The 26,187-nt window shown below is 37.2% G+C and overlaps 1 protein-coding gene across 5 annotated transcripts in view; it reads right to left on the minus strand.

Moving 5' to 3' along the window:
• The window catches only part of NFIB (nuclear factor I B), a 169,999-nt gene that overhangs the window by 60,826 nt on the left and 82,986 nt on the right, over window positions 1-26,187 (minus strand). For all 5 annotated transcript variants that reach the window (XM_036402809.2, XM_036402807.2, XM_036402806.2 and 2 more), the window contains exons 3-4: window positions 11,420-11,473; window positions 307-375 (exon numbers count right to left, since the gene is read on the minus strand). In XM_036402809.2, coding sequence (XP_036258702.1) covers window positions 307-375; window positions 11,420-11,473 — 123 coding nt within the window. The remainder of the gene's footprint in view (window positions 1-306; window positions 376-11,419; window positions 11,474-26,187) is intronic.

Raw genomic sequence — 26,187 nt, forward strand, 5'->3', positions numbered from 1 at the left:
AAGTCTAACAATGGAAGGTTTTGCTACATATGGTAATTTTATTGAAACATCAGACCACTAGGTGTGCAGAGGGAGATATAACAAATTGATTCCACCTTTAAATATCAAAGAGATAGAAGACCTATTTGTTTTATTACAAACATGTGCAAGATGGACTGTAATACTGTGGTAAAATATATCAAAATTGTGCATGGTTATAGGCATTTCCTATGCATCTTATGTCTTGTGGAGAAAAAAGTTCAAGGAAGAAACCTTCACTTGATTATAGGAGGCTTTGGAAACAATTAAACACAAATGTTAACTTACTTCTTGACACCCTCACAAGTTCTGACACGTTGAACACTCCAGATTTCACAAAACTGTCCTCAAGGTACACTGAAAAAGACCACAGAACCATAGTCAGTATAATGATAAGATTAATAAATAACTATAGATAGATTTATACACTAGCTAACAATGGTGTTAACAGAGCCACAGAACAATAACACAAGATCAAAGTGCATCCAAAGCTGATCACAGGATCTAATGTGAGTTGAAACTGAGGGTAAAAAAAGTGCAAAAAAGTCTTAAGGATCTGTGATAGAGCAATTTTTTAAAAGAATATGAAAACTAACAAGCAATATACTTAGTCCCTAGCTATCCATCTGAAAAGTGTCTGAAAGCTAGTTTCTTTTACTAGTATCTGGAAATTTAAGCTACTATTGAACTACAACCAGTATCAGCTGGATAAGCAATATCCTCACAGAGCAGTCCTGTCCTTGCATGTTTCTGCCAAAGAGATTTTTACTTAACTCTCACCTTGTTGATTGTGACTTTGCAGTACAGCCTGCATTAACAAGTCATTATCTACTAGAAAAACAGGAACTGAACAAAGCAGCTGAGCTATTCAGTGGGGTATATTTTATACAGATGCTGAATTGTATATCTAGAAACCTATGTTTAAGAAAACACATATTATTATTTTGGCCTGTATTCACTTATTCTGAGATAAATGTATTTGATATACTTTCTCTGATGTGAAATTCAAGCATAAGTTGAAGTATTGCTGTGAAACAGCAGCTGATAAGACTTATCTCAGCAGTGTAACTAGTAACATTATGCAAAGAGAGCCAAGAAACCCATTTTTCTGTGGAAGCCTCACATGCAAAAGCTGTATTAGTGAATTTGAGATTGCATAGCATCATGGCCTTTTATAGGTAATAATAACAAGCATTTACAAACAAAAGTATTTAGATCTATACTTGGTGCACATTGCTGCTTCAAAAGTCTTACTTTTTAATTTCTTTTCATGTAAGGCTGTGCACTAAGAATTTCTTACTGTGGTTACTCTAGTCTCTTTTCTGAATAAACATCATTTTTTTCTTTTGGAAATAAACTTCCAACTTGCTCTTCCCAATGTTTGAAGGAGCAAAAGTATTCTAGATATTTTAACTAACAAAACAAATAAACAAAAATACTGGAATACCTATTGATTTAGAAAACAGTGGTTTGGTACTATTCTCTTTGGATTTCTTTTGGAAATTGTTGCTTTTATCTTCAAGTGATTTAGCAAAAACATGGCCACTATAATCAGAAAAGTAACTACAAAAGCAGTACCCACTACCTGAGAGGTCTGTCCTAGGTATATCTGGAGAAACCTCTACTCACTTTCCAGGGTCAAAAAGAGGGAAGAGATAAAAAGAGTGGTTTTCCCTGCTTACTAGTCTAACAGAGCTGCCTCATCCAGCGCCCCTGGTATTATTTACCAGTAAAGGTATAAACAGTGCATCAGAGAGCATTAGCTGAAAGAATAGGAACCCATCTGACCAAGCACATTTCCCAACATCTCTGCTATGCTCTCAGTCTTTCCCAGCTGAGAACCATCCCATGACCAAGCACCACGGGTGTACAGAGCACTGTAGGCCTGTGGGATCATCCCGAACAGTGTTCTGCCATTGCAGTCGTCTTCTCATCTCCCAGTCAATGTCACTTCATACACTATTCCTGCATGTCTTTATTCCCTCTAGTAGCTCTTCAGGTCTCCCTCCCTTTTTAATTCTCTTCCTTTCATATTTCTCTGTCTCTAATTTTAAACAGATTTTCTCCATATCCATTACTTTTTCCTCTCTTACCATCCTTCACCTGGATATTGCCATCTGCAGTGTCTAAGAACTGAAAGATTTCCCCTTAATTTTATGCATTCTCTTCCACTGTTCCTCCATGTTTTTTGTGTGGATGAAAACATTACATAGCTTCTGAAACATGTACTTCTTTATTTGACAGAACTTGGTATACCCATATAATAAAAAAATGCAAACAGTAAATTTTTGCTTTTCCTTTCCTCCTCAGTTATTGTTTTTTAATCTAAGATCAGGCAAGCTGGATGAATCCTAGTATAATTCCTCAAGCAGTGGCAATCTTTCTCTTCTCTGCTTATTTCCTCCAGCAGGAACAATCTAAAGTACTACATGGAAGGGAGATTTCCAAAGGGAAAGTGGTTTCTTGATTTTAGTTGGCTCATAAGTGAAGTGTGGCATAAAGCCAGTGTACAACCATGCAGCCAGCTCTGAAACTGGTAATGAGACATGACTGAACTTCTCTGCTGTTTATCCAAGCACAACTACTTTGAAGCACAACGTCTCTCATTCAAGACTAACTTGAGAGAAGCTCCAGCCAAGTGTAAATTAATCAAGCTATCATTATAGTAAGAACAAGATGCAACACTCATATTAAAAGAAGAAAAAGCCTATGTTTGATTTTATATGCAAGAACACAGATGTTTACATGTGTTCATGCATACACACCCAGACATATATGTTTAATCTTCTGTCTACTCTCATGGATTCCTAGTTTTTCTCACTGGCAATATTGAGAATACATACATAATATAAAGAGCAATACAGTGTTTCTCTCCTTGTGATAATGACATGGGAGCAGGAAAAGTATTTTACCATCAAGTGGTACCACCATCTCTCATCCCCTCACAAAAGGATGTATTGTTGAATGATGGGACATGTCTTTTTCACTCCTGCCTTGAAATGGCCAAAAATAATGACATTCACAGATATATGCAAATGCTTTGGCTAGCATAAGGAAAGAAAGGGAAATTGAAGCTACTTTCAATCTCAATCAACATGAAAATACAACTTGAATTTTTTCTCTATGTATTGTGACAAATTATTATGAAAGAATTAATGCAAAAATAAACAATCAGTGTCATAGCACTGAGAAACTTCATCCTGAGCTTTATGTTCTGACAGGAAAGGTGGACTCCACCACTGACTCTGGGCGCATGTTAAGGTCCAATACCAGTGAACTTCAAAAGTTTCACCTAGTTATGAAGATCACCTGCAATGAGTGTGTTACACAACTGTTACTTGGCTCCCAACTGTACAAGAGGAAAATATTCTGTGCCATCAAATTGCTGTAATTTGTTGTGGAAACACATTCTATGTAACACAGAGGTTAAAGAACAAAACTCTTAACATGCAGAAGCTAAGTAGTATAGGACATTTTCTGTATGCAGAAGCTAAGCATTATAGGACATTTTCTGTTTATGATGTGAGATACTGCCTTTTACCTAATGAAGCTGATCACACCACTGAGTAAGAGTTAACATTTGTATTCACATTATTACACTTCATGCAAGACAAAAATATGTAGTTTATATCAATATACTTCATACAATATAGGCCTTACTGGGTTTTTTGATTGCCCCTTCCTAATGCACTGTTTATATTAATACGTAAAAGAGCCTTAAATTAGCACTCTTGGTGTGTGTTTCTGATCTGTTCAGTACAGACATTAATGCACTTGATATGTCTATTGTATTCCTCACAGACAATTTACTGTATCATTTGATAGTCATTGTAACACTGCTGTCTTTATCATTCAAACCTAACGAAAGCATTGAATATTGTTTTTTAATAAAACTCATCCTGCCTGAGAGATGGCACTCTGAAATGCATGTTACTAATTGTCATTATTCTTAAAAATCTGATTTCTACAAAAGGAGAATGTCTGACAAAACCGCCATAGTGAGATCTTGTACAGAGAGTCAGTAACTTCCAAAACACATACACAAGAGTGGATTTTTTACATTTTTGCCTAGTTTTTGTACATGGAGACTATAAAATCTTTCTCTCCTTATCTTTTTTAAAGAAAAATCACTCATGAAAAATATACTTTCCATACAATTCCACAATGGCCAAGCCAGTGGCATCAACAATGAAAGAACAGGTTAAGCCAAGCAGCAGTTCTGATCAAGCTCCCATATACAGTCAGTAAAGGGAGAAACCTGCAGCAATGCCTCCAACTGCTGTAGAAGTTACCGCCCTACTCCTTGCACCTCTCCCACTCTATTTCTGCACTATGCCTTGTACTCTTCCTTGAAGAGATGAGTTACACGTGCAGCTTTTAACTGTTCTAACAATGCAGAAACTTAAAGGGTTGGGAAGGAGGAGGAAATATAGTTTCAACTGACTGAAAAATTTCAGTTTGCTGAAACAATTCCTTAACAAGCTTGTTCTCACATTACTTAAAAGCTTACTAGTGACGTTTAGCTTTGAAATTTTTTAACCGATCTTTTTATGTCTTCTGATTTAATTGTGCTTTTATGAATAGAATGCCTGTTTATGTTCTGCTGCATATTGGCTACCACCTAACCATAAAACTGTTTCCTGGTATGATTATAAATATAGTTTTCTCATTGATACTGCCTTGGTTTTGAGCAACTTATAAAAGAAGGGTGAGGACCCAACCAGTACCGGAAACAATTTTTTATTAATATACTTTTATTTATGGATCTTTAGAAAGAGGAATTATAGAATAGCAAATAGACTTACTAGCAATAAGAAAAATACACAAACATCAGGAGCTACCGTGAGAAGAAAGGCTGAAAACTCTGGTTTAAAGCAGACATAAACTTTAAGTTATGCAGGGTAATGCTGCTAGCTACAGCTTTGTACAGATATTATTTACAGTCAGAAGTGGTAGTGAAAAATTAGTCTCACATTGTTCATAAGTCAAAACACAGTCAGCAGACATACAGTTGGTTTTCTAGTTACTGCATGCATTTTGAAACCAGTGCCTGAAAAACAGTACCAGAAACAAGTTGCTAGCAAAACAGAATATCTTAAAGACTGATATGGGTGGATAATATTTGCCAAATAGTGATAAAGATTTCAGTGATGATATCATTGAAACAATTGAACTAATGTCTACCTAGAGAATGAGGCTATTTTTGTTGTCACACAACCTTCTGCAGTCATGTAGCATGCCCACAGCTTGGTTTGGGCTCTTTTCCCCTAAAAGTTGCAATAATGTTGTAAGTGGGACAGGAAAAAAACTTGCAAAAAGACCCCCTGACTCCACTGAACTTTTAACACAATTAGGAACTGAAAAGCCAAATGTACCATTTTCAGAAACAAATGAGATATTTGACATCCTCAAAATTATAGACAGAACAATAGTCATCTGTGTTGCATTAATTTGAAGAAGTAAAAACCACGTTTAATTGATTCTGAAATCCATGGCTAGAATTCATGAAGTGAGTTGCACTGAAACCTAGCAAGAAACAGAAAGGGTAAGTAACACATATACATATTGCTTTCTGTTCCAGAGGGTCTCAGGATATACCAAAACTATAGCCAAGACTTAAGAAAAAGTTGGGGGAACCGCTTTCTAACAGCTATAGGACTAGTAGGTACCAAAAGGGAATTTTCTGATGCCAAAGGAGGTTTCTGGAATTCTAGCTGATAACATAAGAGTTTTTAGTAAATTCTTTCTCTGCGCATGCTTTGAAGTAAAACCATCACATCCACCATTGAACACAACAGCATCTGAATCAACAGGAGAATTGATCACAGCATCTCTTACTCACACAGCAGTTTCATAAAGGACAGCCAGTGCAAACAAGAATGTAAAAGAAATCCTGAACCTGCAGACAGTAGTAATTGCCCGCACCAAATTCCAAACCATCCCAAAAGACCAAAAACTCTTTCTTTTGGAAAGCAGGGCTGTGCAATCTGTGCAGCTGGGCACTGACCTCAGAATGCCCCACCTAACCCCCTCCCAGCTCACTGCTGGGAAGCTGATAAAGAAAAGTATCATCTCTCAACCTCTGACATTGCTAGTTCATAGAACATTTGGGAAAGAGAGAACTTCACAGAAAATCAAGATCTGACCAAACCCAACCCTGTTTTATTTGAAGATCACTATCTGAGATGGCACAGCTACAAGCATATGAGAAACAGCAAGCATTTCAGGATATCTACTTCCATGCTGAAAAAGAGGTGGATATTTGTTTATTTAGATACAATTCTGCTGGAATTCCCTATACTGCTACTATGTCATCATTGCTTCCACAAGAAAAGCTGCTTACAATGATGAGGCCAGGGAATATCTCTTCTATTCCAATTAATTATGGGGCTAATTCTCCACCCACAAGAGGGTAGCTTGCAATAGAATAAAATAATGAAAGCATCTGTAGTCTGAGACACTCAAAACTCAAAGACATTTGTGTATTGCATTTCCAAAAGGGTGGAAAGGTTGAGACCATGTTCCTCTTCAGAGGTTATTTCTGAAACTACAAATTCTAAAACTTAATATTAAAATACTTCTATCCGAAACAGAAATATGTAGTCAAATTTATTACACACTTCTAAGGGCTTGATCCAAAAAAATGTTCACCCAATGGCTACTAGGCCATATGAAAGTGCAAGGAAAGCCTTTGGGGCTCTACAGCTGCAAGACAGATTTGCATACTGAGAGATAGGTGAGGCTCATTGCAAGGGTTTTGGCAACGCCTTCTTTAACTAAAAAACAAATAAAACAAAACAAAACGAACTTCAGAGTTGGAGATTTCACTCAGGTCTTCTTTGGAAGTCGTTCCTAAAATAAATTTTCTAGGGAAAATAGAAGAGGAAAAACAATTCCAGTACAGTGAGGATGTGGCTTCAACTACCTATACCTCATTCAGATTAAGGATTTTATCTCTAGGCAAATTCCCTAACAACGTATCCTGGGTTATTGTGAAAGAAAGAAGGAAACCAATGGGGTGTAATGAAAGGCAAAGAGACAGAGACAGTTTGTCCATATCTTCATCTAGAAGTGTTATCCCATATAAATAATTTAATATTTATTAGCACAAAAGCTCAAACCTGAGTTCTCTGCATTCTGAATGATCTTACAGTCATAAAAATTTATGCAAATATTTTTTAAACCAGCTAAAATTGAGTAAATTGTATCAAGAAAAAAGTCAAAACAAATAAAAAACCTAATGTTTGCCACTTGCTAGGAAACTTAGCTCTAGTAACCCAAACTCGTCTGCTTGGATAAAAGGAAAAATCTGAACACATTCATCTTCCCTCACCAAAAAGGCTCATACCTGTGTGTGTCAGGATAGCTAGGTTTTCTTTGCACTTTCTGAAAAGCTATCTTTTGTATTTCCCATTGCTGGACAAAAATGGCTCCAAAATATAGAAGGCACCCATTAAAAATTGATTTTAAATTATCTTCACAGAGTCTCCTCCCTGTCCTATCCACATGGTGTTTAACTCTATCAATATTGCTACTTTTTACTCCTGTTTTAGTTGCTTATAAAGGCTGTCTTTAAAGATTTGAGCAACACAGTAACAACTGGACACAGTCGTGTTAATGCTGATGTATAAATCAAATCTGCCAAGCAGCAACCTCAAACCAAGGGCAAATGGCAAGAAGTCTTATTAATATCAAGTCATTGTGGCCAGCAGGCAGAAAGGGACAGAATAATAAAGCAAAGTAAAATCTAGAAAATCCTCACCTAGAAGAACTGGCTAGTAAGGACTGTATCGTTGAAGACCATATTGTTATGGTTGGGGTCAATATCATTAGCCTGATTACAGTTCTAGATATTTTTCTCTTTTTACCCACCCTCATAATTTTCTCATGCTTAAGAGATTAATTTACTAAAAGAGGACATCTTCTGTCTTCAGTACATATTCTGCCACACCACTGTCTATATTTCCAGATACACTAGTGAAGACTTATTTTTTGGATTTTCTTAAACTGTACAAAAGACCTATGGAACTTGGAGGGAGCAAATAATGATGCAGCGTTAGACTGAAACTGCCATACTAGGTTACCTTTAACAGACTGCTTCAGCTATAGCTCAGAACATTCTGAGCACAAAGTAAGAAACAAGACAGGCCTGAAGTACTTTGATTATGTTTGGGTTTTGGTGGCTTGCTGATGTTTGTTTTTTGTGTGCAAAAATACGGGCATTTTCATATTTCTAATCAGGTGTGCCTTTATCTGTTCAGACACCCTCACTGGGGCCCTTGTCATGTCCATTCTCTCTTTTAAATAATGTAAACTTTTAATAATTAGGACTGTGCTAGCACAGCACAAACTTTTAGATATCAGGAACTTGAAGGCTGATGCGGACAACAGTAGTGTTCAGATTTTTCTCCTCTCTCAGTTCAATTCTGCTCACCTATCTGTCTGGAACTTATTTAATAGTACCTGCAGAGAAGCAAAATTTACAATCCAGCCCTCTGAAAAACAAGATTAAACCTTTATAAAAATGTATTTATGCTAATACAAATATATATTTAATAATATATTTTATTTAAAAAATAATTCAAAGTTATCTAAAAATAAAACTTAGAGGAGGATACCCCTGGATGTAGCCACAAAAGCTACATCCCACTATCACCACAAGCTATACCACAGGTCTTATCACTGCATCGAGCTATCAAAATATTAGGAACATATTGTAAAGAATTCCAACAAATGCTCTTCATGTTCTTTTGTTTGGCAAGTGACACTACCCTCTCTCCAACTTGTTGTTAGGACAGCAAATTACCAGACACCCTAAAGAATGCAACAGTCTCGCCAAACCTAGGAAAAAACCACTCTTAGCACCAACGGCTTTGCCAACTACCACTCAGTTTCCAGCAACCTCTTCTTTGGCAGTATCCTTATGAAAGTGGTGGCATCCAAAAGCTAGCAGCACACAGCCCTTGCCAGCAACCTGGCTCCTTGACATACAGGCACTAGAACAAAACATGCTAGAAGAACAACCCTCCTGGCACTACCAATCCACATACTCCTGGCTGGGGGCTAAAAACAAACCTCAGAGTGGATATACCCCAGGGTTCTGACAGAAGTGACTGTCTGGCTCTAATAATAAGAATCGTGTGAAGTTTAGTAAGAAAGAATAGCACAGTAGTGCTTTTCCCAGAGAAGCTGAATGGCATGCAATTCCTTCTCATTCTCCTGCACAGCCCCAGAAGTCCTGTATTCTCCAATGCCACAAACCACAGCACTTTCACCTTGCCAGTTTAACTCCAAAACAGTATTACACAGGGAAGCTGAACAAAGCTAGAAGGTCATCCTCCAACAGATGACATTCAATTATCCTTCTGTCTCTGCTTAAATGAAGGGTTTCAAGGGAACCAAGGCACAGCTTATATTTTCTGTCCCCACTTGGCAGCAGACAAAGGGATAATACTGGCTGCAGTGACTCCAAATCATGAGAAATTATTATTTTAAGCATATTTAAGCATATTTTAAGCAGAAAGTTTCATGATGTTTCAGATTTATCTGCTTTCTACGTCCCTTCACATTCTGAGACAGTGGAGTTTGTCAAACATTACATCTTGACCCGTAAGTCTGCCCACAAGAAAGCCTCTGCAGCTTGTCTGCTGCCTCCCCAAGGCTCTTACTGGCAACAAGACTACTCCTTAGTGGAGTTAAGGCTGAGGGCCGGAGGGACTGGAATCACTATAGGGTGTGATCCTCACTAGTAAAATACGTATTGCTACCTTCCTACTCCAAATGCTAAATGGCACTTCAAAACCAGAATTTTAAAACATGTTGAAGGAGAGTTGACTCTGCCTTCAGCTTCCCAAACCCAGAAGGTACAAAAAAGTCCTTCAAAATCAGAAGGGGTAAGGTAATGTGCTTGGCTTTTCTTGCACTTACAGGGATGTTCTAAAAGCAAATAAATTTTCTATGGTTAAATGGTCCAAGTTTCAAAAACAGTAATTATCCACAGAGAAACTTTTCATATTTATTTTGAGTCAATTTGCTTCTTTGGATTTTTAAACCACTATTCTACATAATGTGGGCATGTATTTAGTAGAAAAATAAAATTTCATTCTCAAAATCCCACACAGTTTGGAAAGAAATAGCATCAAAATCTCCAACTGGAACTGATAACACGCCTGCATGATCCCTTAAAGAAAAAAAATCGCTTGCATTAGAGCTTAGAATGATGTTATTTGACTTGTTCTGTCCTCTTACCTCTAAAGTACATCTGCTATCTTCAAGTATACATATCTGGGGTTTACTTTACAGGAATATGACTTTATATATAACAATCTTTGATGGTTCTCCCACTTTTGGATATTCACAGGCAATACACATGACATATTTCACAAATAGAGAATTCTTTGATGATATACATATTACAAAATGGTACAACCACAAAGCAGACTGTTTATCCTAATGTTGTAACAGATCCAGAAAATATCCATGTATATGTTAGCTGCCCAGCAACACAAAATTACGTCCTGGTCAGAATATGGTTCATTTCTTATTTGGAAGATCAAACTGAGTCAGTTGCAGCTTGTTTCAAATATACACATCTTCTGAGAGCTAAAATGAGAAGACACGATGTGATGATGGTGGGTAGAGTCACTTCTTGGTCATTTAGAAGTGATAGTGTGTCTGTCACAATTGTTTGTCTTAGTCTGATAAAATTCATAACATGGCAAAGGTTTACAAGATTTACTAGTACAGCCCAATTGATTAGAAGGATAGGCTCATAAAAATTCAAGGAACCTTTTGTCTAAACAGACTGGAATGGCAAAACTTGGGTTTGATTTTCTCCTGTGTTTTTATTTTAAAAGAATCCTTGAAAGGACCATTTACACTAACATCTCTCTCAAAGGAATATCAAGTGTCACTAGCCATGATGCATTAACATGTTCAAAGACTGCTCTGAGCTGATGCCAAAAAATAATTTTAAATTAACACATTTTTATTTTATAAAGCACATATGAAAAGTAAAAAAGCTGGTAGTGTAGTCACAGAGTTTAAGCATAGGTCAATTTTCTTTTGCCTGAGATGAAAGAAAACTAGTAGCATTGGAAGACTTTTATAAAAATAAAGTTATTTGGGATCTTGTTTCTTTACTCCCACTTCCTTGCCCATCCCCACTTAGAAAATGCTAAAAAGCATGAGATGAAAGAAAAACTCCTTAGATAAAATTAATGTTGATGAAATAGCAATTAAGGCACTGCTAGTTTAGAGGAACTAAAGTATCACAATTTATCCTGATTATTTTACCAGTGCAAGATAGGTTGCTGACTAATTAAACTCTCTTTAGGCATTATCAGTAGTATCATTGTTCTCAAACAATGTTAGATGCACGTGTTCTGGAACTTATATTTACCTGGTGGATTCTTGGCAGGATCATTGTGGCTTGGACTTCCTGGTTGTCCAGAATCTATAAAGAAATGAAAGAAATGTTTTAATAATTTGTTTTGCAAGTATCTCACAATCTTTTAATACCCTCTATTAACTATTAAACTAATGCTTTACTTTATTCTTTAAAGGTCATTTCCCTGACTTTCTATGTGACGCATTATTGAACAAACACTCTACCTGTAAGCTATTTTATGCAGAGGTAGAAACATTGTGAAAGATGCAATGATCCTCATAAGAGGAACTTGTAGATCACTGAATAAGGACAAGAGAGTCATTCAGTTAAATACTTAAGTTGTAAGCACATTTACAAGGGTACCTTTTCATTACCTTTCCCACCATCCCCCAAATATAATATTGCATAATGAGCAAAGCAGAGGTAACTTCTTCTCATTCAATGACCAGAGAGACACACTGTATCAGGCAATTAGTGGTGCTTGCAGTGATGAGGCCTTTTGCCTTAGCTTTTTCTTAAAGCACAAAGGCCTACATTGCTTCCACAGACTCATGACTGCAATGAGGATATGACAGTCTGTTTAAATACAATATGGTCTTTGTGCTCCTAGCCCGTGAGAACTGCTGTTGTGAAATTAAGATTATGTAATGTAAAAACTAACAAAACTCAAATGCTGTAGAATTCAAACTGTGTTCTTTTGCACCTACATGCACCTACATGCACCATACATGCACCTATTGAATCAAGAGGAGAATGTAATTTCATGTTAATACACTAAATAATAAATTATATCCTTATTCATAAAAACAGTTTCTCTTAAAAACATCTACTTTTCACTGTATTCCCACATCAATAATACAACAAAACCCTGCTCCACTGCAAGAAACTAACAAAGATATAAAAAACAAAAAATGCAGAGAAGAAGAAAATAAATTAGGCACCACCATTTTTTCCACATACAGGCTGGTTTTGGAGCTGTTTTAGAGTCTGAATAAAAAATAACAATTTTCTTAAATGTAGTGGTGCTATTAATAGCGTAAGATCACCAAAAGATTGCATCATAGCACCATAGAAACTGCTACCACCAAATGAATTCCAGATGGATGTAGAGTTGTTGAATGCATTGCTGCTTACAGTGCCCAAATTAAAGAAAAAATATTATAGAAAAGAAGAAAATGCCTATCAACAAATATTTTTCCTTAAATTACCATTACTACTTCTTATAGCTGATGTACTCCACATCTTAGAATGAGAGATTCGCTCTACCTGCTACAAGAAGTTCATTGAATTCTGTTGCTACCCATTATGCATCTTCGTAAACATGGCTTGACTCACATGTCTCTCAAACTCTTTAAGTTAGCACAAGCTTGATTCTACAGAAGATTTTAACTGAGATGGAAATCCTTTTCACAGCTCAGGTTCTACTAAGCTGATCTTAATGGCAGTTATCCCAAAATTTATATATCTGGGTAGCTACCTGAGTATTGGAATTCCAAGGCACACGTGAAACACAGTTCAAATGTTGTTAAAAAAAAACAATTAACTTTTCCAATACTGAATTAAATCACTCTTGTGCATAATAAAATGCACATTGAATAGGGAATTTCCCATGAAATTTCATTTATCTTCTTCAGCCTTGGGCAGGAAACATGAAGGGCAAGACTATGAGTTGGATTCTGCCCTTACCATGGCTTGGCACCTGGGTACTCTCAGGTGTCCCATTGTGCAGCACAGTATGCAGCCATTCAGTCTGTTCCTTTGCATGATGTGATACTTTCCTTAATATAATTAAATCAAGGTAATTTGAAAACTAAATCAGCTACAAGAACTGATAAGAGTCTAATGTTTCTCCACATATGGACCAATTTGTGGAGAATCCTTTTTCCCGTGTGAATTAGAATGTTCCTCTAACAGACATTCTTTGACTCTGCAAACCTTACATACCACTATTTAAATTCAAATTATAAGAGAGGATTAATTTTACACAGCAATGGTCCGAGTGTAAAACTACAGCAGATATGTGGCTAAATGAACTGTCATTTTGGTAGTAGATAAAACCAATAAAGTTGAACAACAGCTTCAGGATCACAAAGATTTGAAACTGAATTAATGAGACCTACCAGAAAATAACTTTTGAAGTTTTCTCCTGCTAAAATTAATTTTAAAAAAGGACAAAGTGAAATAATTTTTCAGGTCTTGCACAGAAATTTGCCTTTACTTCTAGTTTCTGTATTCAGGATTTAAAGATAAATGGCAGTTTGAATAATTGTTATTATAGTAAGAAATTTAGCAAAGAATTTTCTAATTGTAGGGATAAGCAGTTGGCTATTTATTATAATTTTCCAGTCAGCCTTAGCTTTGGGTTTTGTTAACTACTCAGTAATCATGGCTTTTATGTATTGATTCTCAATCTGTGTTTTTTGAGATCTCAATGAGATTTTGAGAATACTGAGGAAGAATATGAGAAGAAACTTATCTAAGCCTTCACTAAATGCAGTTGAAAAATCAAAGACTTTTATTCTGTATGAGAGCATCAAGCTATGGAACTCTGCACTTAAAACACAGAGAAGCATCTGATCCTCAAGATGAAAGACACAGACTTGAGATAGCCTGTGATGATTCAATTCTTTTACCAATGTCAGTGATTACAAAGCACTCTTCTGTTTTGATTGGATGCAAACAGCTTTGCAAAGTACAAAAGAATCATGGTCATTATAGGATTAAATTATATAACTTCATATAAACAGAACACTGAATGAACAGCTACATTGGAGCAATGTTGTTCTAAAAGAGGGAGTAAGAGCCATTTTTGGGAAGCCACAGAAGCTACAGAAGTAAAAGACTTGTTAAGACACTTTAAATCTTTCTTTGTCCTCATCTGTACAAGACCACTAATTAACAACATGAGCCCTTTCTTCCAGGAAGGGGAGATGGAGAAAGACATAAAACAAATTCACTGTCTGTCTAGCAGGACTTGCATTCAATTGTCCCAGCAAATAACTCTTACACATTAAAAAAAATTAAAAAAATAAAAAAAACTACACAACAACCAAAAGCAAAAGAAATCAAACCACCAAAAGAAAACCCAAGCAACTTCATAAGCTAGAAGCTGGATGAAAAAATACACAACAAGAAGAAAATCAAATCCCATCATGTTTATGCAATGAAACTGAAATTTTCATAATTTTCATTTAGCTAGCTCCCAACTGTAAGTTCCCTTATTTTTGTTGTTGCTGTTGTTGTTGTTGTAGTGGTTGATAGGGAGTAAAATGTCTCCTACACATACCATTTCCCCAAAATGGCTTTCATGTGCACCTCACAGCTACAGTAGCACATCTTCTACTCTGTTCTTCTTGGTGCTGACTGATAAAACTTATCTTTGATAACTTATTGCCCCATGGATGAACAACTAATATGAAACAGGCTCAAGCCAGACTTTACTTTTAACAGGTCATGTAACCCTGATGCCCTTTATGTATAACTTATCATGATTTAGCACAGCTATCTCCAAGGCATTCAAACTTTATATCAAATTACTCTTGCCTCTAGGAAACTGTGTGAAAGGATGAGACAAGAAGCTGACATATATTTAATACTTAATTTTTTTCCTATGTTTTCATTTCCAGGAGTTGATCACAATGAGCATCTGTGAGTGCAGGTAACTCCCAGTGCAGCCAGAGTTAAGACTGACTGCTGAGGCCTGCTTCAAGTGAAAAAATAAGCTTCCATTTTCCCTGTGGTACACTAGGAAAAGTCTTAGCTGAGTTCCCACACATAAGACAGAGGAAAATTTTAAAAAGCTGTATCCTTAAAGTCCATTTAGCAAAGGATGAGATGCTCTCACCCTTTGAACCACATTGTCTTTGACAAGCAGGAAGGACACCCATGCCAGCAAAGCCAAGCAAGTCACATTGTTGCTCACCAGCTTCTTGAAGGAGTTTTAGTACTGCTCACCTCAGTAACCTAACCTTTCACTTTTCAGTTGATATGATACTCTCTTTAAAAAGTAAGCTGCTATACCTTCCTTATGCCCCATCCTGTACAAGAAATTTTGGTTTTAAGGCTCTCTGTTAGAGCATAATACCAAAGGCACTGAAAACAAGTAGCAGCAGAATCTGTTAAAATCTAAAAATATTTTCTAAAGCCATGTCTTGGGGAAATAAGTAGATTGTCTACAGGCATCACAGTAATGAAATGAACTTGCTCAGTGGTTTCAGTGAACACATTTCTATTTGCCACAGGCTATGAGGACAGCCTTTAATCAGCCTCAGCTGATCTCAGCTGATCGACACTAATTTAATCATTCACCACCAGGTAAATACATCCTTGTTCTTTGATAGTCTCTGATTTTGGTGTGAGGGATAAGGAACCACAGAGATGTGGCCATCACCAAACCATGTATGACATTGTCCAAACTTTCTCATTCATATACAGCACTTGACATCTGACAGAGTCACTATCATGAACAAGAATCACAACAACCTTCCAGAATGTCAGGATTACTTTGCCATCTGACATCACTTGACACAAATGTTGTACCCCTGAAAATCACAAGATCACAGGTTACCATAGTGTGGTAGAGACCTCGGAATGTCTTCCATCTCAGCCCCTGTCTAATCAGTTCTTGATCACTCAAAGTCTCTCAGAACATCCACAGCAAAGAAAAGTAAGACATCTTCCTCTTCTCCAAAGCAAATAACATGAGCCGCAAAAATCCATAAAAACAAAGAGATAACTAATTTATCCCTGAACTTTGAATCATTACCTTGACTTATTATTACTCTAATTTTACTACATAACTACCTTTTACTGCCTACACTATTTTACCTTGACAAAGCAACTGATTGGTTTGACAAATTTCCCAAACAATTGTAACAATTTCATTTTGAAAAGCAGTGTCTTTCTTAGTGTAGTCTTTCTCCATTGGACAATAGAGACCATCTGTACTATTTTAATAGCATTATTCACACCAATTCTTGTGATAGAACAGGTAAAAGTGGTTTAATGCATTATCCACTGAAAAGTGGATAGCATCCACTGAAAGGCTGCTACAAACATGGAAATTCTAGTGTCACCCTTGTTTTCATAAGTGTGTTAACTTGAGGGGGGATTTATTTTTCACATCTTCAGAGATCATTACACTTAATTCAAATACTTCTGCAGAAAATTTTGGCTCTGTGAGGTCTTCTGATAAAATGTTCACCACCACCAATTTGTTTGGTAGAACACAAGTCCTGTTAGGAGTTCTGAGGGAACTGACATTGTTTAGCCTGGAGAAAAGGAGGCTGAACATTATTGCCCTCTGCAGGAGGTTCACAGGAGGTTGTAACCAGGTGGGGACAGTCTCTTCTCCCATGTACCAATCAATAAAACAAGAGGAAACAGCCTAAAATTGCACGTAGGGAGGTTTAATTTTGACACTAGGGAAAAATTCTTCACCAAAAGGTGGCCAGCCATTGGAATCAGCCACCCAGGGAAGTCAGAAGGTCACCTTCCATGAAGGAATTTCACAGACCTAGAGATGTGACAATTAGGAGCATAGTTTAAGGGTGGATTTGGCAAAGTTAGTTTACAGTTGGACTTCAAGATTTAAAGGTCTTTTTCAACCTAAAGGATTCCATGATTATATGTCCCTGAAGATATATGGTATGCAGCACAGTTACAGAAGGAGAAAGCAGCACCTTAAAAAACAAGTAGGGCTTCACTGTGAGAAAGGCATGTTTGCCCTTGCATCTCTCCCAACAGTATATACTTGTTAGCAATATGTGTTCATGACACCCAGACTGGAAACATCCACAACACTGAATCAGTGACTTCTTTTAAAAACATTGTTCTACTACGCTTATTCTGCAAGGACTTCCTCTGTGTTTACAACACAGCTCTGCTATTGCACTGGGTAACTACACAAAGAGCTAGTCCTATACATTTTTATTGTGCTTCATATTCATACAACTGGTGGTAGATGAGAAGCATAGAAAAGGGACCCAGGAGGCATGGTTGGGACCTCTCAGGAGACCAGTGAAACAGCAGAAGCTACCCTGAAGGCTGGATGTGGTAATCCTTGCAGCCAGGCGTCATCAGCGCCCATGTGTTGCACCAGGAGCTGTAAGAGTGACTTAGGCTCTTTACGTCAGAAGAGTGCTGCTGTTTAACCGTCACCTACCCAAAAAAGGCAGCAAAAAGCAGAGCTGACTACTCACCCCAGAAAGCTGAGCTGTCTCTTGGTGTTGGTACCTAGGCTTTAGTCCAAGCAGGCAAGTCACTCCACAAAGCCTTCAGGGCTCAGCCCATGGAGGCACTTCTGCTGGCAGCTGGTCAGGATAGCCAGCAGAAGCTGCACTCAGTTTCCAATTCAGTTTAAACTTGTTTGCTTTGAACACAGCAAGAGCTATTAAGCCATCAGCTGACCCATTTCCCCACATGCCCCTGTGCCCTCCCAGCCCAGAGAAGCTTGCCTGTGGCTGTGTGAAACCCCACATCTCTGCCACTGGAGGAGCATCCCCACGCCTGGGCTTGTCGGGGCAATGCCAGTTCCACGTGGGCTGGCACTGAGATGGTGTGTGATGGGCTGGGGCATCAGAGCCCAACAGGTCATGGCAGGCTCCCTGCTTCACCTGCTCTTTTATCGGCAGATCTGACTCCGCCAAGTCACCCAACTGGCCATTGTCAAGACAGTTAACTTTCCTTCAGAGTATTTTAATTAGGTAAATAAAAAATGGTAATTAAATCAACATTACGTAATGTGTTTCTGATTTGTAATCTCATTTAAATTAATTAACTGACTCAATCCTTGTTTAGTTTTTAAACTGCCCTAGTTAAGAAGTGGAGCTCTGGGAGTAAATTCAGATTTTATATAGTTGAAAGAAATCCAAGGACCTAGAAGCACTTACAAGAACAAAAATAGCAATACGGATAGTAAGATTTTCAGCTTTATATCCCATGCATAGATTTATCTTTTTAATTTAAATTCCTTTATTTGTTTATGTGGCATAAGTCACAACAATTATTTATTCAAAATATTTCTTATACAATTTATAAAGACCATATGTTGCTCCTATTGAAAACTGAACAAATTTCCCCAGCTGTGCTACAAGTTGTGCATGGAATATACACATATGTATGCACACACATGCACACACACATTTTTAAGTTAAGAAAAGGGTTACATTTTTTCATGGCCTGAAACAAATATTTCCCATACCTCATAAAATTAGTTGAGCTCTTTCTTGACATGTACATTAAGAAGAGATTTACATAGGTATCAAGCCATATGTGGATGAATGTGAAAGAATGACATTTCTTTCCAAAAGTTGTTGGATTCAGTTGGAAAAGATGAGATATGAATGCTTAATCTTCTCCATCTGGAGGATACTGTGGATACTACTATAGTCAGAAATATTCAGAAGTCAGTTATGGAAACCAAGAAGTCCTTTTACGTTAAGGTATATCTCATAAAGAGCTTTTTTTCCGATTCTTCAGGAAATCAAAAGCAAAATGTAGAACACAGTGAGGATTTATTGTGATGTTTAGAAAAGGAAGAAATTATATGATAGACTATATTAATTTAAAAGTTCATATTTGCAAGCAAATAATAGGAATTTCCTTTCATATACCTTCATCTAGATAATAAACCATCTTCTGTTCTGTAAGACAGAGTTGACCCTGATGTATATGCAATACAAATTGCTGAGATCTTTACAGAATCACAGAATCAATTAGGTTGGAATAGACCTCTGAGCTTATTGAGTCCAACCTATGATTGAATTCCACCTTGTGAGTTAGAGACAGCACATGTCAGACATGGCAGTAAGAGACAGATCCACTCTTTTCTTAAACACCTCCGGCATGTTGACTCCATCACTTCCCTGGACAGTCTATTACAGTTTCTAGGCACCCCTTCTGTGAAGAAATTCTTCCTGACATCCAACCTGAATCTGCTGAATGGATTCTGGTTTCAGGGAAGCTAATGTAAATTCTACCACTGAGTCCCATGCAATCAGGATTTTATTTTCTGTTGAACTGTAGAGCAGTAAAGCAAAAAGAGTTCAGGGAGATAAAATTCACATTTCCACAACATTCTTAGGGGATAAGGATGACAGGAGTAAGAAAAAATCAGTTTTGTTAACATGAATCACAGACAAAGGTTGTTAAAAATCAATGAAAAGTTGCTCTATCAAGTTTTGGATGAGGCACTTTATGGTAAATTACCGCTTAAAAGAACAAAAAAAAAAACATAGTTCAGCAAATACTGTAGGACAGATTGGCATTTTTTTTCTTCCAAGTGCATTGCACTCTCCACTAAATCATACAGTAATAAAAGACAGATTCCTCAGCAGTTCAGACATTTACAATTGTATGCTACTTAACTTACTTCTAAGAGACATTGGGGCATAAGGAACGCCATAGTTCTGTGGATCTTCAACTAACACATTTTTTTATCAGAGATCTTTGTGAAAAAAAGTCTCAAATAGAAGTATAAACACATGTTCTTTATAAGGTGGGTTTAATTTCATCTGCTGTAATCTAAAAGTTCATAGACAAAATATACACCATTGTGCCTAACCATATTCACACACACTCACACACACACACAATTAAAACAAACTAACCATGACAAAAGAAGGATTAAATCTATTAATGGGCACTAAGTACATAATATACAAGAACTGGCTGAGAAAAATCACCCCAGCTTTTCATGCCAGTGGTTCAAACCTTGATTTTAATTTCATGTGTGCTCACAGGCACCATGTTTACACACAGGTTTGTAACAAATGATGAGAAAGTACTGAAGCAAAAGTGATAAAAAAATTATGACCTACGAATTAGTTTTCTCTCTACTTTGACCTTTTACAGTAGGTAAAAATTAGAAGTAGCTAGTCAAATTATGTGCCCCGGCAGAATTTAAAATGTAAAACTGACTAAAGCATACAAATGCACGACCAACTCAGTTTTGAGTTTGTGCAGCAATGTTCTGCAAATAAATGCAAGGAATTATTTTTAAAGCATGTAACTTACAAAGAAAAAAAGTCATCTTGGTTTAAAGCATGTAAACCATGACTTTCAAGTTTAAAACAAAGCAATTTTAAAGAACATTTTTCCCACAGGTTCCTCATCTCCCTACTAGCAAAAGTACAGCCGTTACTGTTGTACTGGTCAAAAGCTATTAAAAATTATTAGAAGTATTTAAAAAGTATTAATGTATTACATATTTGATCATATTCATTTGTGCCTGCCCAACATAGCTCTGTAGTTTTGTGGCTAATATCACATGCAGCATCTGTTTGAAATTCCATAGTTTTCACTGGATATTACACATCACATCTTTAAAGTTCCCTAATTTCTAATTTCCCTAACTTTCTAAGCATCTATGTAGGTGAAGTTCCCTGGCAGGGACTATTGTACCTGATGGGTACAATACAAGCTGCAGTTTTGCAAGATATTAAAATATGCTTGCCCATTCAATATACAGCAGAGACTGATTTTGCTCTTCCAATTTTGTTTTATTTACAAAAGTTGGCACATGTTCTTGCAGTACCTAAGGGTATTATATACTTGAAAAAAGGATACTACTTTTTATTTAAAAAAACCAGATGGTTCAAATTCCAAGTCTTTCATTTTTATTGCTTACTAGTTGTTGGGGGCTTTTTGCATGAGTAAAAATTGAGTGCTAATTAAGGGGGGGTCAGAGGGGAGAATGAAGGAGAACAAAAACCCTGACTCAAAATTCTTGCTGCACCTGGTAATTTGCCAGTGCCTTGAATACTATTTAACCATCCACTGTTTCTAAGGCTTATTTTCTTACCATTACTCTATCACAGCAGGACCTTGAGAAAGTTATCAAGACTGGTTTGGTCTGCTGCTATAAAAAAGAAAGTCTTTGGAGTTAAAAAACCTTGTACATGTTTACGGAAAATATATCAGAAACTCAAGTTTCAGTCTGTGTACAAAGCAAAAGAAGTTGTACCACCCAAAAGCTCCAAGACATGAAGACAGAATGAGTAACCTTAGAAATTCAACATCTCCTATAACTGCAGATTTAAATTCTTATTAAAGGCCCTCTGACACAAAAAAAACCCCACCCTTTCTGCTAGCTAAATATATAAAATAAAATTCAATCCAAACAGAACTTTCCATTTTAATAACCCTTTATATTAATGTATCTGTGCATATATGTGTGTATGTGTGCAGAAATTATAAATTCATATAGATTCCGGCTTATTTTACTTATAGCCAATGTTTTGGGCTTTGAGAAGGTGGAAGTCTAATGGGTTAAATATGTTGACTCTCTTGTGCACTACTGGAAGAACAGAAATAAATGTGAACAGCACTTTCACAACAGCATTCCTCACAGAAATTTTTTGAGATTTTTCAAAAAACGTTAGAGCGAAAAATAGCAACTTCATACTTGCACTGCCCTTCTTCTGTGAACAATACTAATAATTTTCCCTATTGTGCACCCACATAGCAGGTTCAAGATTCAGTTTAATACCTTAAGTGTATTCAAGCCCCTTGGCAGCTCTGTTTTCCTGAACAAATGGGTTAAAAGCACGTGACCTGAAGGAGTTAGATGAGACACAATGTACTGCACAATAGTTCAGTTGTATGCACTGAAATTATGGCAGACCTTTTTACAACTGATTTCAAGCATGTGACAATACTCTAATGGAAACCTGCATACCCATTTTGCTTTACCTTCCTCCCTTCTGCCTGTCTCTCCCTGCTCCACAAAAATACACAACACACCTTGTGTGATTCTGAAATGATTACAGCTCCCTTTTCAGCCCAGCCTTCTTTTGGTGTGGTTTTTACTAACACTCCAGAGCAGTGTAAAGTCAATCTGTCTGTGCTGCTTGAGCAACTTAAGTGAATTCAGAAAAGTGCACAATGCCAAGTCTAAACTTCATTCACATCTGCCTAATTTTGAGCAGTTCAGGTTTCCAGGTTTCTAGTTGCTAGAATTTGTATTGATATGCAGATGAGACCAATTGGCTAGTTTGATATTAAATTTTACACTTATGAACAGCTGTATTAAGCAAATCTCCAAAGCCCCAAAATGCTTTTATCCTTTCGAGTAGTTTTCCAGGAGGTGTTGTACCTCTAAATAAGAATTGTATCCCTTTAATGCCAACTTAAAAGTGAAGTGTGAACAACAATGGAGCCTTTTTGAGGACAGCAGTATGATATCAGTAATGGCAAGAACATGAGAAAATACAATTCTCACGTGAAATTCACCTTGGCCTAGGGCAGTGTTTCTCCACCCAGTGGGTGTGACTGACAGGCAAGCATTGAAGAGGGCCCACTAGTAAATCACACATCACACTTGTATAAACAAACCAAGAAAAACAAAACAAACCAAAAGGGGAAAAAAAAGGGGACTGATCCCAGGACACAGCACAGTTAAGTCTGTTGGTCAGAATTCCTCCCAGATTACTTCTCCCCTGCCCCTACCTCCACAAAAGTGTGAAACTGCCCCACAGTAATAAACACGTCTCATATGATACTCTTCTGTTCAATGGCCCACGTTCATTTGCACATGTGGAAGGACAGCTATGGTGTATGACCTGCCTGCAGTAGAGCAAACCAACATCAGGATTGGTAACAGAAGCACTCCACCAACAGCAAAGCAATCTCCAGAAACTAAGCATAGACCAGCACATTGTTTGGCCAATTTTTCTAAAGTGATTCTGGCATTACTCTTCCTACATACACAATTGCTAAAATTAAAGCTGTGTAACAACATTAAAACACATTCCATATCAAGTCAGTTTGCCTGCTCTAAGTCTAAAGCCCTGTGTCCCCCCAGGAAACACTAGGAATATTGTACGGACCCTTTCTTCTATTTTAATCAAATGAGCAATGAAATCACTTCCATACGCATAGCTAATGATAACAGCATGATGTAAGTGTTCAGAAGATGGAAACAGTACATGAAGACAGATAGCCATGACAATAAGAATAAAACTAAAGTTTTATACCAAGTTTAGTCTAGAGATTACCAAGTTCGTTAGACAGTATGTGACTGTATATAGGAGACAGTCCAGAAAACATCACTAGGAAGATTGTTAAGCTTGCAAATCTACAGTGTTTTCATATACCACTTAGTTCAGCCACAGCAAGTGCAGGGATCTTTGCACGGTTCTCACCTTCACCATTTCAAACAACACACCACAGCCTAGCATTAAGTTCATGTAGAATACAGGCAATCACATGAGGATCTCTCTGCAAAGGCATATGTCAACACCAAAAGGATAGCTGCCTTCCCAAATGTATTAGCATAAGTCTACTTTAATAAGCAGCAGATGGAAAAAAATGTAATCAGTGTGTTGCAGTGTTACAAAAAAAAAAATACTAGACTAAACACAGATAAAAACATTCACACATCAAAAAATGACAGTTATTAAGTTATAAGGCATGAAAAAAGAAGTGCACTGATTTTAGGGCAGAACAAGTTAAATTCTCTGGACTGTATTTTTTCATGAGATTATTAGGGAAGAGTGACAGAAAACTGACATATTTTTGTACACGTGCAATTGCCCACAACCAATATTCGACCCTAGAAAAGGCACAGTTACCCCATTAAAGACTTTGGCAGCTCCATTTACCCAGGTCTATAATTAAATTTAGGCATATTATATTGCTAAAGATTTACTGTATTGTTAAACTGTTAAAGATTTACTCTAAGATAACTTGTAACGACACATATTCTTTTCCCTATCTCCTATTTGCATTGTCTCTCTACCCTCCTTGTGGCACTGCTATACACCTTGGAATATTCTTCAACCCTGCAATTTTTGCAGTACCCAGCAAAACATTTTTAGTTAAAAAATGTAAAACCACTAAGAGTTGTACAGGTTTCTTGCTCATCTGAATAAGAGGCAATTCAATATTGCTTATTATGAAATTATTATTATCAAGCCTATTGCTGAAGGCATCCTTGTGGGTTTTTTTTAATTTTGCTTCTTGCCATTACTTTAAAGAAACACCTTCTCTTTAAGGATGTGAGGGTAGGGGAGAAACTGAGACAATGATGAGTAAAGTTTCCTTTGAAGACTGACTGAAATAGTAAGCTGTGCTTTTCAACCTGGGCTTTGATGAATCATCTCAACAGAAGGCTTACCTTACAAGTATGGAACTTTAAAACTCATGGTCAACAGTCACTCTGCATTGAAGGCTACTATTATCAGTCTAAGTGTTTAGGTTAAAATTTGGAGGTTAAAATAATAAGTGAATATCATTACCATGATAAGAAACATTACAGGAATAGAAGTGGTAGATATGTTTTTCTGCTTCTATCTCACAAGATAAGGAGAGGCTGAACCACAATCAGAAAAATTAATTTTATTCTAGAGAAAATATATAAAACCATACAGGAGTTTTCAGATTCATGTTGATTAAATTTCTTAAACCTGCATACTTATTATTAGATTTTTCCAATTATAAATACTACAGAAAGACAAGTTTTCTTAGTGGTTACAACAGGGTCACAGATATTAATGCAGCTGTAGATCCAACTGCTGAGATCTGTAGTACTAGCTTCCAAAGGAACTTGACTCCTCAATATAATAAAACAGCAAGAATAAGAAAAATCAAGTCGGGTGAGGAAGGGGAGAGACATAAATCCACAAAATCAAAAGGTTATTATATGTCTTAAGCACTTAGAATTCCATTAGAGGAATTTTAAGAAAGCTTCAGTGCTCCCTGCCACCATGAGCACTTTTTAGAACTATGATAGGTACACTCTCCTGCAAAAACTTCTCTGTATGCCTGCCTATGTGGCGTGTACTTTCCATTTAGCCAAATACAGAAGAATAGAAGGGAAATACAAATGTTGGCATAGGTGATTTCAAGCCTTAGTTGTTTGACCTTTTTGTATAAGCTTTTGGCATCTGTGACTTGGCAGGCAGAATGCAGGCCAAGCCAGAACAAAGAGGAAGACAGGAAGCAGAAAGCTGGCCATGTCTCCTTGGCAGTCAGCATTGCAACAGGGTGAAAAACCATGTTGTTGCCAAACCAGAAACAGTGGGGGAAGCCCAGATAGTTGGCAAGCCACATACGGCTGTATTGTACATCCTAAACACTAAATGCTTGATAAACTGAAGTGCTATACCAGAGCCTAATCTATTTAAACTCTTCTGCTCTACAGGGGAATACTCCATTTGCCCTTGTTTATGTGTTTCCTAAGGAACTGACACAGCATCGTTACTATCATCTATGGGCTGGCAGGGTAAAATCCTGCTGCCACTGTATGAGTGCTTTCAGCATCCTTCTAAAAAATCCACTAAGACACTGCGAGAGCATGGAATCACCTCCAGACACATCCCTGTCTTGCCCCCAACCACTGCTCCTGAGGATCCGAGCTTTAAAATACCCTCAGGATGCATTGGCAGCAGATTGCTAGTTGTGGTAAACTGCATTTACCACTTTGAAAATAGTTTTTTAATTCTTAACATGTCATCTGAACATATTATTTCATGTCCAGCATTTGCCCCAACATTATGCCAACAATTCAGCTTCAAACCCATGATGAGAAAATAGCTTTGGTTTTGCATACTCCCAAATACCTGAACAAAGGGAGGTTGTTTTGGACTCTTCTGTGGGTATCCTGGGCACAGAATTGGGGATGTCACTTCCAGCCCAGTGCTCCGCAGATTGCTGCAGGCGGTTGCAGCCTGGGGCAGTGCAGCAGTGGTGCTCATTGCCTCAAAGGAAGAGGTGGGAACGTTGCCAACATGTGCAGAGGGAGGAATACTATAGATGGTTCCTCCACTGGTTAGTCGAGG

The sequence above is a fragment of the Molothrus ater genome, chromosome Z (genome assembly GCF_012460135.2).
Source record: "Molothrus ater isolate BHLD 08-10-18 breed brown headed cowbird chromosome Z, BPBGC_Mater_1.1, whole genome shotgun sequence".
NCBI classification, from domain to species: Eukaryota; Metazoa; Chordata; class Aves; order Passeriformes; family Icteridae; genus Molothrus; species Molothrus ater.